At 35.6% G+C, this 17,033-nt stretch overlaps 2 protein-coding genes across 7 annotated transcripts in view; one reads left to right on the top strand and one right to left on the bottom strand.

Annotated features, from left to right (window-relative positions):
• Positions 1-17,033, top strand: part of LOC139978335 (transforming growth factor beta activator LRRC33-like) — a 60,186-nt gene that overhangs the window by 34,564 nt on the left and 8,589 nt on the right. The window contains exon 1 of one of the 4 annotated variants that reach the window (XM_071988438.1): positions 13,391-13,622. The exons of the other annotated variants lie outside the window; for them this stretch is intronic. The gene's annotated coding sequence lies outside the window, so the exon portion shown is untranslated. Of the gene's footprint in view, positions 1-13,390; positions 13,623-17,033 lie in introns of those variants that run through there. 4 annotated transcript variants of the gene reach the window in all.
• Positions 7,897-11,058, bottom strand: LOC139978339 (uncharacterized). Of its 3 annotated transcripts, none has more exons than XR_011796951.1 (3): positions 10,240-11,047; positions 9,410-9,565; positions 7,897-9,138 (listed from the first exon to the last, which is right to left on the bottom strand). XR_011796951.1 is itself a non-coding variant. In XM_071988451.1 (2 exons), the coding sequence occupies exons 1-2, from the start codon at positions 10,475-10,477 to the stop codon at positions 8,891-8,893; spliced, it is 486 nt and encodes a 161-aa protein (XP_071844552.1). In that variant the 5' UTR covers positions 10,478-11,058; the 3' UTR covers positions 7,897-8,890. The 3 variants fall into 3 exon arrangements, 1 of the variants encoding a protein (XP_071844552.1); XR_011796952.1 differs by having other exon boundaries at positions 7,897-9,133; XM_071988451.1 differs by lacking the exon at positions 9,410-9,565 and having other exon boundaries at positions 10,240-11,058.

Genomic DNA, 17,033 nt, shown 5'->3' with positions numbered 1-17,033 from the left:
CACGTTGCTTTATATACTAATTCAATTGTACGATCGCTTTAAAATTGTTTATCTACAGCGTGTTCTTCCAATCTATTATTAGTATATGGGTATAAAGATGTACATATTGGGAGAATATAATTAATTGTGACATGTACGTGACTATCGTGTACTAGTATTTCAAATTAAAAATTGTGTTGGTAATGCTCTTTCCTCGTGATTACGTTAAGATAGACCAACCCTTAATTTATATATTTATATATATATATATATATATATATATATATATATATATATATATATATATATATATATATATATGTATATATATGTATATATATATATATATATATATTTATATATTTATATATATATATATATATATATATTTATATATATATATATATATATATATTTATATATATATATATATATATATATATATATATATATATATATATATATATATATATATATATATATACATATATATATATATATACATATATATATATATATATATAAATATATATATATATATATATATTCAATAAAGTGTTCTATTCAACTATATTAATACAGCTTAGTAAAAGTTTGCCAAAGGATACTGATCTTGCCCTGTTGTGTAAGCGCCGTGAAAGGGTGTGTGGGGGGTTGTGGGGGGGGGCGGTTAGGTTGAGGATGCAAACATTTACACATCATCTTAGCAAGAAATATTGGTTACGGAAAAGGTTTTCCTATATACCCCATTCTCCTTATCACATTATTGACTGTCATATATCTGTGAGTTTTGTGGTGGATATACATGGACACATAAATACGAAGAGGGAAATTTGTAGGCACACGATACATTGGAAGACTAACATTTCATTTTGGGACTCGAATTACTAGCTTCAATTCCAGTAGAGCATATCAGTATGGAAAACAGGGAAAACCGTGATACCTATACACACGGTACGGTAACCGCGGTTCAATCTGCTATATATAGATTACAACATAGGAGAAGGAGAATTTCGTATTACTTATTACACTATATAGTACATTATATACAATAACGACAGTAACCTTTCTATGCTTACTTGCACTTTTCTCCGGGTATTTCTCTGGGAAGGTCCTCTTATATTAAACTCCAATGACGTCATCAACTGTAAAGTACTGGTATATCATTTCAAAGATATAATGGTAGGTCTGTCATATATTGAATGCTAACCATGTGCTTTGCATATATATTTATTATTTTGTTATAGTAGTTTCATCCATGATAAGCTTTTCCATTCTAAAGAAGCAAACACTAAAACACCTCAAACTTTATCCGAAGACCTTGGCAATGACAAAGAGAAGGCTATAGCAGACGATATGACGGTCGTTTCAAATTATTGAAACGCCGTGCTTTACTAGAGCAATTTGCGTGGGTTGGTGGTATCCGTAAGATATGTGAAGCGTTCATGTTGCTATAGGAATCAACATAATAAAGACACATCAAGTTTGGTTCTGCCATGCATTAGTTTCATCCTTATAAATTCACCTCTAATCCGGTTACCGCTATACTGGCGACCAGAGGGTATATTGATTTATCAAGATAAATCCGTAATATCATTTATGTTTTTTTTTTAGATGCACTTCGGGTAATTACTTATAGAAGTACTTAACAGCGGAGACAGCTCGTAAATCCAACAAATTTCTATGTTTACAATTTTCATAGTGTTGTCTTCATCTTCGTCTTGTCATGAAGGATTTGTTTTGTATATATGGGGAAGTATTTCGACATATACGATCTTTAAATAACCTCGTCGTCTTCTGTATTCCATCGCCTGTAACATGGTGATAATATGTTTGTCTTGTGTATATCTATGCTGTATGTGGAGACGAAATGGCTACCTTGTACATCTGTATAACAGATGGTGACATATTTTGATGTAATTGTGCAGATATTTTCCCATAAATTCTATATAGACACGAAATAATTATGTCTGCATGGGAGGTTGACTATTTGAAGTATGAACGAGAGCGCTATTCACGATTACGTAAGAAACAATAATACCCAGAGTGTATAACCGTTCCTATATAACAACATGGTGTGTTACTGTTATCCGTTAAATCTCTGCTGCCTGCCTGGATTGGTTACGTGTGATAGTCTTATATGAAATGCAGTCACAACTATAAAGATTGCCAATATATATACAGCCATGTTATACCAGTATGTACAAGAATACACTAGCGTTATGCGTTGGCCGTTCTACCATGTTCTTCAAAACATGTGGGCATGTTAATATTAGGTTTATATTTGTTGGTAAACAGAATGTCATAAACAAAATGTTGTATACTCTCTTCTCAATATTGCTGACACACAACATAATGTGACAGTGCTGACATGATTTTTTTGGCTTCTATCTCTCCTGGAATGAATAAATATATAAATAGATTTACTTCGTACTATTTTGACGCGGTGAGAGTGAGTATCTGGGTCGCGAAATTAATCTTCTGGGGGAAGGTTTTACTGCGTTTGATGATGGCACAAATATTATGTTCAACTTGTATGGTATACGCGGAGACCATTACATGCATGAGAAATCATTTAAGCAAATTTCTTAAGATTGTAAATATTATCAGCATATGTTAACAGACATGATGAAAGCCACTCCGAACGACTATCTGTGTTAAATTGGTTCCTGCATGTAGCGAAAGTTGATTTCATAAGGTCTCGTGGGTGAAGAAGTTTACATCGAAAATGAGGTCGAGAACATGTTGAAAGAGATGGTAATTCGATAGAAATCGGTAAACTGGGTGCATACAGTGTGAGAGAAGAAGTCTCACGAGGAAACGGCAATCGAACGATGCATCAGCCGAACAGTGTAAAAATGAACACTTACTGCAGGGTTGCATATAGCCTATACATATACGGGGATTACCAGTCCTCCCAGTGACTCGCCGCGTTAGGCTATAGTTTTGACAGAATTCAATAACAGTTGTACTCTTCTTTACTTTCGTTGTGTGTAAAAGAGTTCACTGCTTCGGAAGAAAATATGATAAAATGATGAATTTAATGTACTGGGTCATTATGATACATCATCACACTTTTACATAGCCTTTAGACATAAGTTGACATTTATACCATGTCAATTAAAAGTAGGAACATACTGAGACTTTACAAATTAAGGGCTGTGAATAAATTAATTAGACAAGAAAATCAAAACCATTGTTTGCAGTCACATCACAAAGTTGATTTTGTTGGAAACATTTCATAGATAACCATGCAATATAGATTGCCATTTCAATTCCATTGAATAGATTGGTTAAACGAGAGTAACAATTCTTATCATGTGACCATCATGAATTACTGGTTTTTTCATCTTTCAATTGTTGTTAACGTACATTATTTTATAGCTTTTAACGGTGCATTGACGTAGCCAAAAGTAAGGGGTGCATAGGGAGAGGGCAACGGACCCAATTGAAGTTTCCAGGGACGAAACAGGGGCGCAAAAATGGCAAAAGAAACAAACATATATAAGTTCCGAGCGTGGTGTCGAACTCAGTTATCATCTTAAAGAAACACTCAACCTCTCAATCAGGTACCTGCGAATACCAATATACCCACATCTAAGCAATTATTTATGTTTGAAGCTTTGGTACCGTAAATATGTAAAGGTCCGTAGCCACTGGGAACATGGTTACACGGGGTCTCTTTTATATGACATAAATGTTCTAACACACGCACGCACGCACGCAAAGTCGCATATATAAATGTAGTTCAAATGATAGCACCTTTTTTTTTTGCATCTAAGCTCTCTTTTCGAAACATCTTTGTGCAAGGGGACTTCCCTCCCCTTATAGACCCTTCCTCAGAACGGTCGTCAGCAAAATTTTCTACCGTCCCCTAAAATTTGAATTCTTTACAGAGGGTAGAGCCTATAGGGACGTGTCATGCAAAGAAAGATATATCAACGCAAGGTTTAATGAAAATGGGAACAAAATGTTTTGGCCTTATCCGTTTCATTATCAGGCCTGCTACATGCCTGCTACGTGCATGCTACGTGCTTGCTACGTGACTGCTACGTGCCTGATACGTGCCTGATACGTGCTCGCTACGTGACTGCTACGTGCCTGCTACGATGTACTATATTCATGGCTTTACTTTGTAACACTCGATCAGATTCCATAGTTTGGGGGTGCATAGAAAAGGGCTGAAATTGTGTGGAACGACCGTGTATGGACTTCGTTCACCAAAGTTAGTTAGTATACACAATGAATGCACACATTAAAATAGAGGCCATTTTTGATGCACTTCGCCATAGTTATGAAAGCTGATTCCACTATTTTAGTCATAACGAACTTGAAATTGAGGCTTTCTAAACTCCTTATATATTCATCGATATATGAAAGGAGGCCCTTTTAAACAAGCTCTGTAATATTAATCATTCCGGAGAGGAAACCCAACGCATCTTAAGCACTCTTTAACTCTACATTTGGCTTCCCATGGGGGTACATCCCACGTCACAAAAAAGGATAGGTCTACGGGGAACGTTTCTTCGATAGTGTGGTGACATCGTTAAAAGAACACTTACATATTAAACAGAGGAATATTGACACTTAATTCCTTAGTCTCCCCTCGACATATGACAAGGACAAAAATCAATGATAAACCAATGGAAAGTCAGAAATAGAGGATGAAAATGTATATAGTTTTGTATCATGTCTGGCATTATGTTAATGTTGCCAACTGAAAACAATTGAACTCCATGCATGTATACACAGCATTGCTTGCTGTCATGTATGAATGTGAATATGAATGTGAGAGACTGAATATGAATGTGAATATATGAATGTGAATGAATGTGAATATATGAATGTGAATGTCAAATATGAATGTGAGAGACTGACTTCGGTCAGCTTGCGGCTTTGATAAGCCAATTAGGCTTCTTCGCGAGTTCCTGCTTGCAGGAGGATCTAATATACATACATACATACATGTATAGGCCTTGAGTCTACACATCTGCATCTAATTTGTTATTAAGTAACTGTATTTCCTGATGGTAACAAGCTGATTTTGTGAATTATCAAAAGTAAAATTCGGTCCACGTTTCTCTAATCCATATATTTATCAATGTTAACACCTAAAATAATCAGACGAACCTCGTCTTCTACTCTTTGTTTCAATCAGCCAAACTTTGCAACAACTTGCTTCTTCCCTTGCACTTAAGAAGTCCTCTTATCTTTCTTCAGAGGCCAAATTTTAAACGGGGTAACTACATAAGCATACTATTACTTACAACTCTCGAGTTATTCAACTTTCAGTAATGGCTCGTTAACAAGTCGAGTGCAAGCTTGAGATAAGTCGGCCAGGCTAAAAGTTCATTGCTTTATCAATACAAACAATTTTAAATACTAAAATACCATATTTGAAGGTGCTCAGATGCCAAATGCTGGCACTTGTGTAGCTTTTTAAGCACATATACACATACAGTTTTGCTAACAATTTACATTAAAAAAATAATTATGGAAAAATATATTACGTACCTGGTAAAAGTTATTAGTTTGTTTAAAAGAGATTTACAAGGGACCGATTGAGAGCCGTAAGTAATGTTTCTCACATGCGTAACTCATGCATTATTAGTCTGTATGATTTTGGCATAGACTGGGCCCAATTTATGTTGAATATATTGTTAGGAATGTCGGGATTTTAGATGAAAATAGTGCTGGGCGGGATTCACGATTTTTAAGACAGTACTGGGTGGTAATTTTTAGTGCTGGGCGGGCCGCCCAGTGCCGCCCAGCGTGGGCACATCCCTGTATATACAAATATGGTATTTAAGTATGTAAAAATGTTTAACCGTCGTTGTCATCCCTATATAGAGGAACATTACGGTATGAATTTACACTTATACATATTGGATACATGGATAACACAACAGAAGCAAACACGTACTGCGATTGAAATTGCATATAGTTTTATCAGGCTATCCCATCGCAATATTTTTTACAACTATACCTTGAGAAGACCTATAGATCAGACTTCGTAACGTATAGGCCTTCAGAGGTGATTGCATACTTCCCTATACTTGTTCAAACCATTCAACTCTTGCATGGGCACGTTTGGGGTTCATTTTATCAATGCCATAGCTAGTGCGTTACGCTTAAAGGCAAAATGTTAGTCTTGATATGCGGTAGTCCAAGAAAAAAATTGAGTTTCATAAATGTTTAAGAATTATTAAGGTTTTCCTTAAAATATGCTCCATCTCTGGAAAGTTCCTTTCCTAACTTTATGATGAAGTTGACTCATCAGTCCAGGTCTAATTGTATGACGTTAATCTATTGTTTATAAATTATAATACATAAACCAAAACATGCTCCTTTAACTTCAAAGAAACAACCCCTGGGTGACATTCAACGTTATTCGCCCCTGGCAAATTGGTAACAAGATGTAAACATATCATTTAACGCAATGGGAGTCTCTGTTTTTCCATAGGCATTTGTGTTACATTTGAGAACTGACCTTTATGCCGTAGACTATATTGTCCAACCACTTTTACTGATGGATCTTCCTCAAAAACTTAAAAGTGGTATAGAGATACAACGTGCACTGACCTTCAGTCATTGTTTAACCGTTGACAACATATGAAAAATAATTTCTGTACCGTAAGTTATTCTTTTAACATTTTACGATGTACAACCTGCCGACTGTTTAATACTGTAGACACGATCGTAATTGAAATTTATCTTCCTTTTAATTCACACACTAGATCATGATTGATTAATTATGTTATCATCCAATGTACCCCTAATATCATAACTTTAGCTCCAGCATCCAATTATTCCATGCGCCTCTTTCCGTATACTAAAAGAATTTGACTAGCTTCCCTTTCGTAAGAAGGAAACCGATATAAGAGAGTATAAATGAAAATAGTTGATTGTGTGAAATAGGCCATCAGCTGAAGCTCAAAATGTGGCTGTAAAAACAGTTTCGTTCCAGCAACAACGGGTCTAAACTTTTAATGCATTTTTGGGTAGTTTAATGCATCACAAACATTATATCAAAAGTTCTCCAAAAAATTTCCTGCAGTATTTTTGTAACGCACCCTTGAAATTGGGTATTTTATGTAGACATTACGTGCTACGATGCTATGTATTAGGAACACATGTGCTAACGTTAGATTTGGTACAGTGGTGCATACATAGCACTCTTTTCTTATATGTTTAATTACGACTGATATATATTTTTTTGTATAATAGTTGGGTCAGGGTTACAAGAATGGTGGAAGAAGATTCTGGTCTAAGGGTCTATGAGGGTTGTTTTCAGGCATTACAAGTTGTGCCCTCCCCCCCCCCCCTCCATTTTCGCCAAAATGGTAAAAAATCACATTTTCAACTTTGAAATATGAAATACAATTTTTGCACATTATAACTTAAGGGTTTTAATTATAAAAATGTAGCACTTTTAATAAACTCAGATATAATGCTTTGTAATAAATCAAATATTTTTAGATTTTCCCCCTATGTTATGAATGCATTTCGTCTGTGCATGTATGCGTAAATATACACATATAATGAAAAGTTCCTCTCCATAATTGTTACACTCCCCATCCAAACTGTTTTACACATGTGACCCCCTCCCCCTCTACTTTACATGTAGCTAAATCCCTAGTTACAGTGAGATGTGCCAATGCCCCAAGACCAGTGAGTTATTTTTTTTGTATAAATCAATATATACAGTAAGTTGGCACACTAAGACATCATGGCATATCGTAGATGTGAAATAAAGTTATTCGGTATATATCCGTTACCTTAGTACTCTTTCTACAGTCTGCTGCAAAGCTAGGTACTTTCTCCATGTTACGGAAACGACATGTTTATAATTCCTATTCCTGCAAAAAGTGTTTCCAAGGGAGTTAACGTATAAAAGAAAAGATCGACAAGGTTGCGAATGGTATTTTGAATAATAATAGTTCTATATTCTACAAATAATATGAATAATAAAGGTGAATGGTACAAATAAGTGAATAACGAAGACAGTTAACTTAAGCCCCAGATAGAAAGAAATAATGTATCTATTAAGACTGGGTCGATACACTCAATGGTGTAGTAGAGCTGGGCCTTTGCGATGATTCAAGATACAGGTTCTTCATCAAAAGGCGCGGCGAGGAATTAATAAGTGATTAAAAGTTCATCCAAGGACAGTTGTACTAGTTATAACAGGATCCACTTCAATTCACTGCATGGAAGTCAGATATGGTATGGAAAAGGGAAAGTCCATTCGGTAGTAGAGGTGAAGATAATTAGATGAAATAAAAGTCACTAAAGACTTGAATATCCTTCAGTCAAAACTTGAACAGATGCACAAAACGTGTTAACAATATGAATAAAACAGGTAACGAAATGTTACGGCAAAACAATAAAGAACCGTGATATTGGAACAGGGTCAGGGGCGATGGTTCCCCAACAACAGTATATAAACCTCTGACTGGTTTCAGGACGCGGTATTTGCGTCATCGTCATCAGTAAATGTAGTTGTGAATATGCAAGAGATAAAGCATGCCCATAACACCCTCCTCCCCCTCCCCTCTCAGCAAAAAAAGTGTGATTTGAAGATAATGTGGATATTTATCATAAGGTGTCTGGTAGGTAGGGTAATCTACATAAAACTACTAATAGCTAAAATGAATATAGGAATAAGATCATGTTTTCTGGTTCCTTTAAACTATGGGGAACAAAATAATGACAACATGACTTGAAAAAGTTAACCCTCTTCACAAACTTCAAACTTGATTAAAATTTCAGACTAAGATATCAAGATTTAACACCATCACAGTTCATCCTCCAAATCATCTTCCCCTGCATCAACAATCTCAACATCTTCTTGGAAGTTGCTGCAATTTCTATATTTACATAGGTCTGTACACGGTAGTTGTGCATTCATTCAGGAACATCTTCCTTTAAGACATTTGCCGACTCTACAGCTACTGCTGACACACTGAAGCAAAACATCTGGGTCAGGTGGCTTCGTCATCCAAGTGATAAAGTCATCATTTTCAAGTTTCCATCCATGTCCCTCTGGTGAGAGTGCATCAATCCTTTGCTGCAATGCCCTACTGTGAATAGCAGCCTGGTTGGTGCAGCGCTTAACATGCTGGATCAGAGCATCTTTTGTTGGTGGTAAACTCTGCTCTGAGGAGGAGATGAACAGAACACCTTGTACCATGAAATTGGATATTTTTGAGTCTCACATTTTATGATGGGGTACCAATATAATTACAATTCAGCTAGAAATATGTTGCAAATTACTTTAATAATTTCAATGGAAAGATTAACCTGATATTGCATCTCAAAGCGTTTAGAGAATTTTTTAATTTTCCTTGGGGGAGGACCCCCATATTCCAAAAGTCCTAGATCCACCCCTGAACACTCAATGAACCACACATTGAAGAGAGTACTTTACCTTTCAAGATCTGTATGTCTTCCTTGTCAAGAATTGTATCTAGTTTCTTCAACATAGAGAGTGGTACCTCACTTCAATGGCAACACGGTCTTTTCCTCTAATATTCATAAAATCTGGGCTCATCTTTTTTCCGCTCTGCTGCTTGTCGAAGCAATACTTTAATAAAATGAAATAAAAGAAGCAAATTGTTTTGCATTTTCTGTTGATCAAAATGTAAGTTTGAACAAATAAGAACTAAGACAATTTTATTTATATACCATGTGATCTGCTCATCTTCTATGGACAAACAAAGACACATTCAAATTTTGCAAACCAGTGTCATGCAAAAAAGAATTAAAACAGGCTTTTTTTGACAGTACAGTACATTATCTCTTAATGTTATGGTTTGAATTATACAATGGTAGATTATATCTGTTACTAATAATAAAGGAGACAGATACTTGTTCATTTTGGTAAAGCTAGACAGGCTGACCATAAGACCTTGCAAACCTAACCTTATTGCACCTTTGTTACACTTATTTTTCTAACTAATATAATATCTCTATCATTCAAATAAAGGGCCACAGTAAGAAAACTATGAAGCCTGTATTTAACACTTAGGCTAGTGCCCCAGATGGAGAATTTGAAACAAATTTCCGTTCCTACCACCTTATAACAAAACAAATCAGATGACCATGCCACTAATTATATTATGTTCAGGTCCAACACTGTGCCCTTTGACTTGGATTCTATCCCTCAAGAGCTACTGATCTTGCATTATGCAACTTCTCTTAACACTTCAACTATGCCACAGAAGTACAAGTAGAGTGGTGTAGTATGCTTAGTCTTACCTCCATCGAAAGTCTCTGCCTGCTGCAGCTTGTCCTGCACCCGTTTGCAACGCCGAGTAATGTATTGTTTCTTTTCCCACATATAATAAATTGAACAGGCAATACACCAGAGCTTCTGCTTGGTTTCCTCGATCTTTTCCGTCAATTCTTCGTTTAAAATCACATGGGGTCTCCTCTGGAACTGTCCGTTTTCTTGCAGCAATGTGCTTGCTATCAATGAACCGCCTGTAACACTCATCGTGGAACCCCATCATACTATGCTGTTGAACACACTCTTGATCGTAGTAGGCCATGGAGTAATCAGTAGTACGGCGATATCACTGTCTCCGCCGCTGAGATTAAGCCAATCTTTAGCGCAGGAAGTAACTTTAGTCCATCGTTTATTCGTCAGTGCCTTGACTGCTTCAAATTTTACAGATTCAATGTGCACTGAGCACTGTAGATTTCCGTGTGTCGGAGACTGACTAGCGCCCGTGGGAGCCGCCATCTTTGTTGTTTTCTACAAAGATTGCACACACAACTCATGGCTCATTGGACAATTCATATCACATGGTACAGATATCTCACTGGCGCACAACTTTTGAACGTAAAACGGCAGGTTTCTTAACATACGCAATAAAAAATATAGTTCGATCTTTCGAGCGGAATTGCAAAAAAACTGCAGGAAAGTACATGGAGAACTTTTGGATCATTAATCTTAGTTAATTTATGTATTCAATGCTGTAGAGAAATTTTAGACCCGCAGTTGCTGGAACGAAACAAGCGAATTTCGACCTTCAGCTGATGGCCTAAAAAGGGTGAAGAAGGAGCAGTGACTCATTCTATGATATTACTTTTGTAGTTTATAATGATAGTACGCTGACTGATTATTAAATTTGTAATTTATTATGACGGAAAATGAAATCAAGTAATAAAATAAAATACGTCGAAAGTAATTGATTTACTGGTGATGTGAGGTGAGTTGTAATTAAGATTTTTTTTTAAAATTATTATATTAATGTTAAAATCACATGTCTATCTCATACGTAAAGTGATATTTTTGTCTTATTTGACGAAAAACATCTTTGAACAAAATTGGAAATGTAGATAGATATAAATATCGGTGGAGGCTGGAAATTGTTCCACTGTTCTGGATTTTCTAACACATTGCCATTTAGTATAGATATATACAGACATACAGACAAACAGACAGATAGACGGATAGACAGACAGACATAAACAGAGATAGATAGACGGATAGACAGATAGAGACACATACAGACAGGCATACATTACATAGATAGTCAGATAGAAAACATTTATAATGCCGAGCTTCTAAATTAGACATGCACATATGGGTTAGGATCCAAGAGAATTATACCATATCAAGTCTGTTATAAAACACCTGGCTATTCTGTGTGAAAGACATATGCGCGATGAAAACTGGCGTTTGAATCTATCAAAACCCTCAATCTTACGTATGTACGTAGAAAGAAAGGGCCAAAAACTATGACTCGTAATTGACAAATAAAGAGTACTGTATTAGAAAGTAAATGGGAATTTTTCGGTACCCCAGGGACCTACGTCAGCAATACTTGGCAGTGGAAACAATTGATAATGAAGGTTCCAGAGGGACCGAAAATTCCATTATATTTTCTAATATAGTATCTGCTTACGTTCATTATAGAATTTTTTTTGCAGTACACACACGGAGTTGCGGTATACAATTATACAGAAAACCCGCATGTACTTCAAAAGAAATTAATTAAAAAACGAATACCGAGCAATTAAATGAGAGTCATAATTGACATATAAGGAGTATAAATATTTAAGTGTGTGCGTGCGTGGGTCGGTGTGTGTGTGTAAGAATATATAACACTACTTAGATAATGAAAAGAGATCCAGTTAAAGGCAACGATTTGTTTGCGCAAGAAACTCTCTATATACGTGTTGAACGAAGAAAACCATTTAAACAATTAAGGACATATTTGGCTATATGCTGATGCATGCTATCTACGACGTGACGTCATCTTTGTAGTTTGCCGCCGATCATTTAACTCGGTAGTCTTAATGTAAATATCCAAAGATACATTAAAGCATCATGACATAGGTAGTGTAACATTATTTACGTTTTTACTATATGTCGAATGTTCTCACAACACATTAAAGCGATATATAAATATACATAAATGAACTGGCTTAAAACAAAATAAATTACATATGCTATAGTTCTTCTTCTGTTGTTGTTGTTGATGTTGATGTTGATGTTGATGTAGTTGTTGTTGTTGTTGTTGATGTTGTTGGTTTGGTTTGGTGGTGGTGGTTTTAGTCTTGTTTCGGTGATGCAATTGTTTCGATTTTTCTTTGTGTTCATGAAGATTTCTTAATGTTAATTTTTGACTTACTCGGAGTTCACTACATCCAGACTGACATAATATAAGTTGAACATATGGCAGTGTTTGTCCTAGTCAAAGCATTCATAAATGATTTCATCGTTAATTTATGATTGCCAGATGTCTTGCACATTATTATGTTGATATATAAATCATTAAATCTGACAACATATTATCGATATAATAATGCAGTGATCGTCATCATCTGCATTAGCTATAAATCAATCAAGATCAGTTGTATTGGTTAAAGTTCTACTTTTATCGTTTTATAGAATTAACTATATTTCTCCCTGAATTTTGAGTGATATTTATTCCCTTCGGATTTGCTTTAATCATACACTATATGTACTACTATTTTCTGGGGTAAGCAAGGCTTTTGAAGACAGTATTGTGATTATTATCAAAGAAGGGTTTCTTACAGTATGAAACAATACCCTCCCCACCCCCATCCCCACTCCACCCTCCCGTCTCAAATACATACACACCGTTGAAATTATGTGCTAGTCTCTGGTATTATTATCCATTCCATCATTGTTCGTAAGAAGTAAACAGTTCACGGTTTTCGCGTGATCTATCTGCGATTAACGCAACGGGGTAGAACATATATTATTCAGTAGCCAATATGTAACATATATTTATATCGATACAGTAAGATTCCGCCTTAGCTGAGGTATAATGTCGTGCATATATGATGTTCCAATACTAGGCAAACACTGTTTGTTTGGTAACTGACAACATAAACATTGTTCCTATACCAGCAAGTTGCAATTTCAACGATGCTATCAAAATTACGATGACTTCACTTCAACACAATGCCAAACACACATCAGCACGTCTTTGACATCACTTGTTAGTTTGTGTGTACAGACTTCATGAGATTCACATTATTGCGTGGTTGGCAAATCTAAACATTCGACGGGGCTGGAAGGGAAACATAAAGAAAACATGTGCGACTGTAATTCGTCTAAATGTCATTGCAGGCCAGTTTTATCTTACCCTGGCGTGATAACGGTAGGTTTAAATTATTTTCTCCATATGTTTCTCTTCTTAAATTGAACTGTTATATGAACGTTCACAATATAATACGATAGGCTGTTTTAAATACGGTATTTTGTTTTTACATCAGAAACATGTTTATGTGGTGTGCATATATATGACGTGATAGAAAAGAGCACTTATGCTAATAATGGAGACTTAACGGCGTCCCATATTCTTAAGCTCCAGTTGTTTGTGTCGTCATCGATATCAGTCCCGTCATTTGACCCGTGAGGTGATTCATATTAAACAAATGTGAAGCAGGTATATGCTTTTAGCATGCATGTAGTCCAAGAAGAAGAAAAAACAACAATAACAACAAATAACACCAACAAGAAATAACAACACAGAACAAAACAGTGTTTTAATTGTGTGTTAATCGTAAACAGCAACACTTCCAAATGGCACGTTAAAATATCGCAACAGTTTTTGCGAGACATTCTAGAGATAAAGTCGAGGTAAGCAAGGCTCTCAAAGAATTTGATGATTTTAACGACACACTAAGAATAAGGTATAAGAACCACCTCACACTGAAATGTGTTTACGTGGTTCTATGGCGACACGTCTCCATAAACGAACTCAGGTTTTACCAAATGCTTTCCTCCCGAGCGAGAGATGTCTTCATGCCTGAGCAACTTCAGCTGTCTTTGATGGGACTTAATAATTAAAAAAGATATGAAATATCTTTTTCTGTACCTTCCCGACCTCATTGAAGTTAAAAAGCTATTTTATTATTTGATAAAAGGTACACACATGGTTCATGTCTTGGCATTATTTCTCGACCTCATAAGTCTATAATTTGATCTACAATTATTCCTGCCTTTAAGGATTGTTTCCGCCTTAAAGAGGCGGGTTTGTCGAATATACACTTTAGACGTTCGTAATATAACGATCGAGGCTATCCTTGTCGTACATGGTGAGTGCAGGAATTTACAGTTTGAGCGAGACTATGTCGCTGAAGGAATATGTCGCAGCGGGCTGCACAGCGTGAGTAACAAGGAGTACTTTATCACAAATCCATTTAACTTCTACGAAACGTCAGTTGGACATGTTTTTGAATGCAAAGTACTCTAACATTTGGCGGTATGTACGTGATCCTTTTGAATGGTTAAGTTTTAATCAATGCCTTGAAGGTCCAAAATTTTTGTTCAAGGTTACCTATAGGGATTTGGCATGAATAAATGAAATTTAGCGTTTACAGTACTGGAGACAAATATTAGAAATTGTCCTACACAAGCGCGTGCTTACAACCCGTTTGTGTGTACATGGAAAGTTGCAATACCTTGATGACATCAGCATGTCTTGTCGATGCATATATATAGATTACCCGGTCAGGACAATATAACAGGGTGTTTTGGATTTAATCCAAGTAGCACAGGATTTCTCCGTCGTATCACTGTGTACTGCCTGAGTCTAACATTGATTACATCTTGCAATCAAGCTCATGCATGCAACCATAAAGGTTAAGGCAATCGCTTGCGTTTAATATTATTATTTTTTTTTTGTATTTTATGAAACATTTGTATCTCCAAACCCACCCTTTCGTTCTTGTCAGATGTATTTTATGTCAATATAATTTGGTTCAACCAAGATGCTTCAAATCAGTTGCTACTGAGTAGTTATTATCACGTGAATGAGACAACTATTTCGTTCGAGAGTTATCTATAATTTATTTATTTGCTACACCCTTGCTACATGCTAGAGCATTGCATATGGCTCGCCATGCATTCTCTGGTTGTACATGCGCAGTATCACGAACTGTATGTCTGACGTAGCCCGGCTGGTTACTTCGCTTAGCTAAATGTGACATATATACGTCAGACGAACCTTGTTTTGAAGTGAACGATACCTGGTTAGGTTTATTTACCAAGTATAATGTCAAATGCTTCTCTTTCGATGTACCAAAAATAGAACCTCATAGTGGTCGTATTTTACATAACAAGATGTATTTGCTTGAACGAATTTGATATAGGGAGAGGAATGATAACGTTACTTAGTACATGGACCACATACTACAGATAACCTTCAATACTACATTCAGCTGGAACGAGGTTACTGCCTTTGACGTTATAACCTTCTCGAGGACTTTGCATTCATATATGTTAAACACTACATTCTTTTCTGTTCCTAGGTGGTACGTAGGATGTGAGAGGACTTATGAAATGTGAGATCCTGCTTTCCTAAATCGATATTTATATATATATATATATATATATATATATATATATATATATATATATATATATATATATATATATATATATATAGTATGTGGTCCATATACTAAGTAACGTAATATATGCTATATATATATGCTATATATATATCTATATATATATATCTATATATATATATATTTATGTTTATTATTTCGTGCATAAGATTACTTTATACCGTAAAACATGCAAGAAGAGAAAGGGAGGTATTTATCAAACGTAATCAGAATGCTATATAAAGTGTTATGCATTAAAATACACAAGGCCAAACAATTACCCTCTAGCATTCACTAAAGGCTCTTATAAGGTGGTTTTTTATCCAATCACGTCTGACATTTTACATTTCACTACCGATGAATGCCGTGCACTACAAGAGTTTTGAATGGGTACATCGCAAGAAGATGAACACAAAAGGAAATATATGAATTAAAAATTCGCTAAAAGAGAATTGTTGGACAAAATTCATCTTGATCTACATTGTTAAGGCTTCGGGCAATCTGAGGGTGTTTTACTAATATTAAACAAAATGTCACGTTAGGAGCAAATTTCGAATATGTATTTCATTGTGGTTTTTAATATGAAAGCAATGGCAAATTTGGTTCATTGACCGTTCTAATAAATATCCACCGGAACTACTTAAAATTCCGCGTGTTAAAGATAAGGACAAAATCAAAGTGGGTTATGCCTTGCAACAAAATTTCGGAATTTTGAACAAATTCTTGAAGCGAAATGCAAGAAAGAATAGTTGTACTTAAAAGGTATGTACTTAAGCTTTCTATAACTGCACAACTTCATAGAGAAAGGGGGGGGGGGAAGAGAGAGAGAGGTAGGAGAGAGATTTGTAAGCCGTCAGTTAAACTGGAACACTGCTATCATTAATCTTCTACATGGATTTTCGTCGATTTTTGTGAAGACGTTTTAATATTTGTCGAATAATTTAGCTGAAAGACGATGATGAGAATGGTCTACTCTGATGGCAAATCTTTATTTAAAGCAAGATTTGAGATTTGATCCGGAATATCCATGCATCTATTAATGGCTTTTCCGCATTTTGATTGTGTAAGATCTGAGAGACAGGTGATGACTCCCGTACAATCGTTTATCTTCAATTTGCCTCATATAGCTCTGATCTTATATAGAATTTGGGTCTCGGCTTCATTTGTTATTACTG

This window comes from Apostichopus japonicus, chromosome 13 (genome assembly GCF_037975245.1).
Source record: "Apostichopus japonicus isolate 1M-3 chromosome 13, ASM3797524v1, whole genome shotgun sequence".
In the NCBI taxonomy this organism is placed as follows: domain Eukaryota; kingdom Metazoa; phylum Echinodermata; class Holothuroidea; order Aspidochirotida; family Stichopodidae; genus Apostichopus; species Apostichopus japonicus.
Note: the sequence above shows the minus strand (reverse complement) of the source record. Positions and strands in the feature narration are given on the sequence as shown.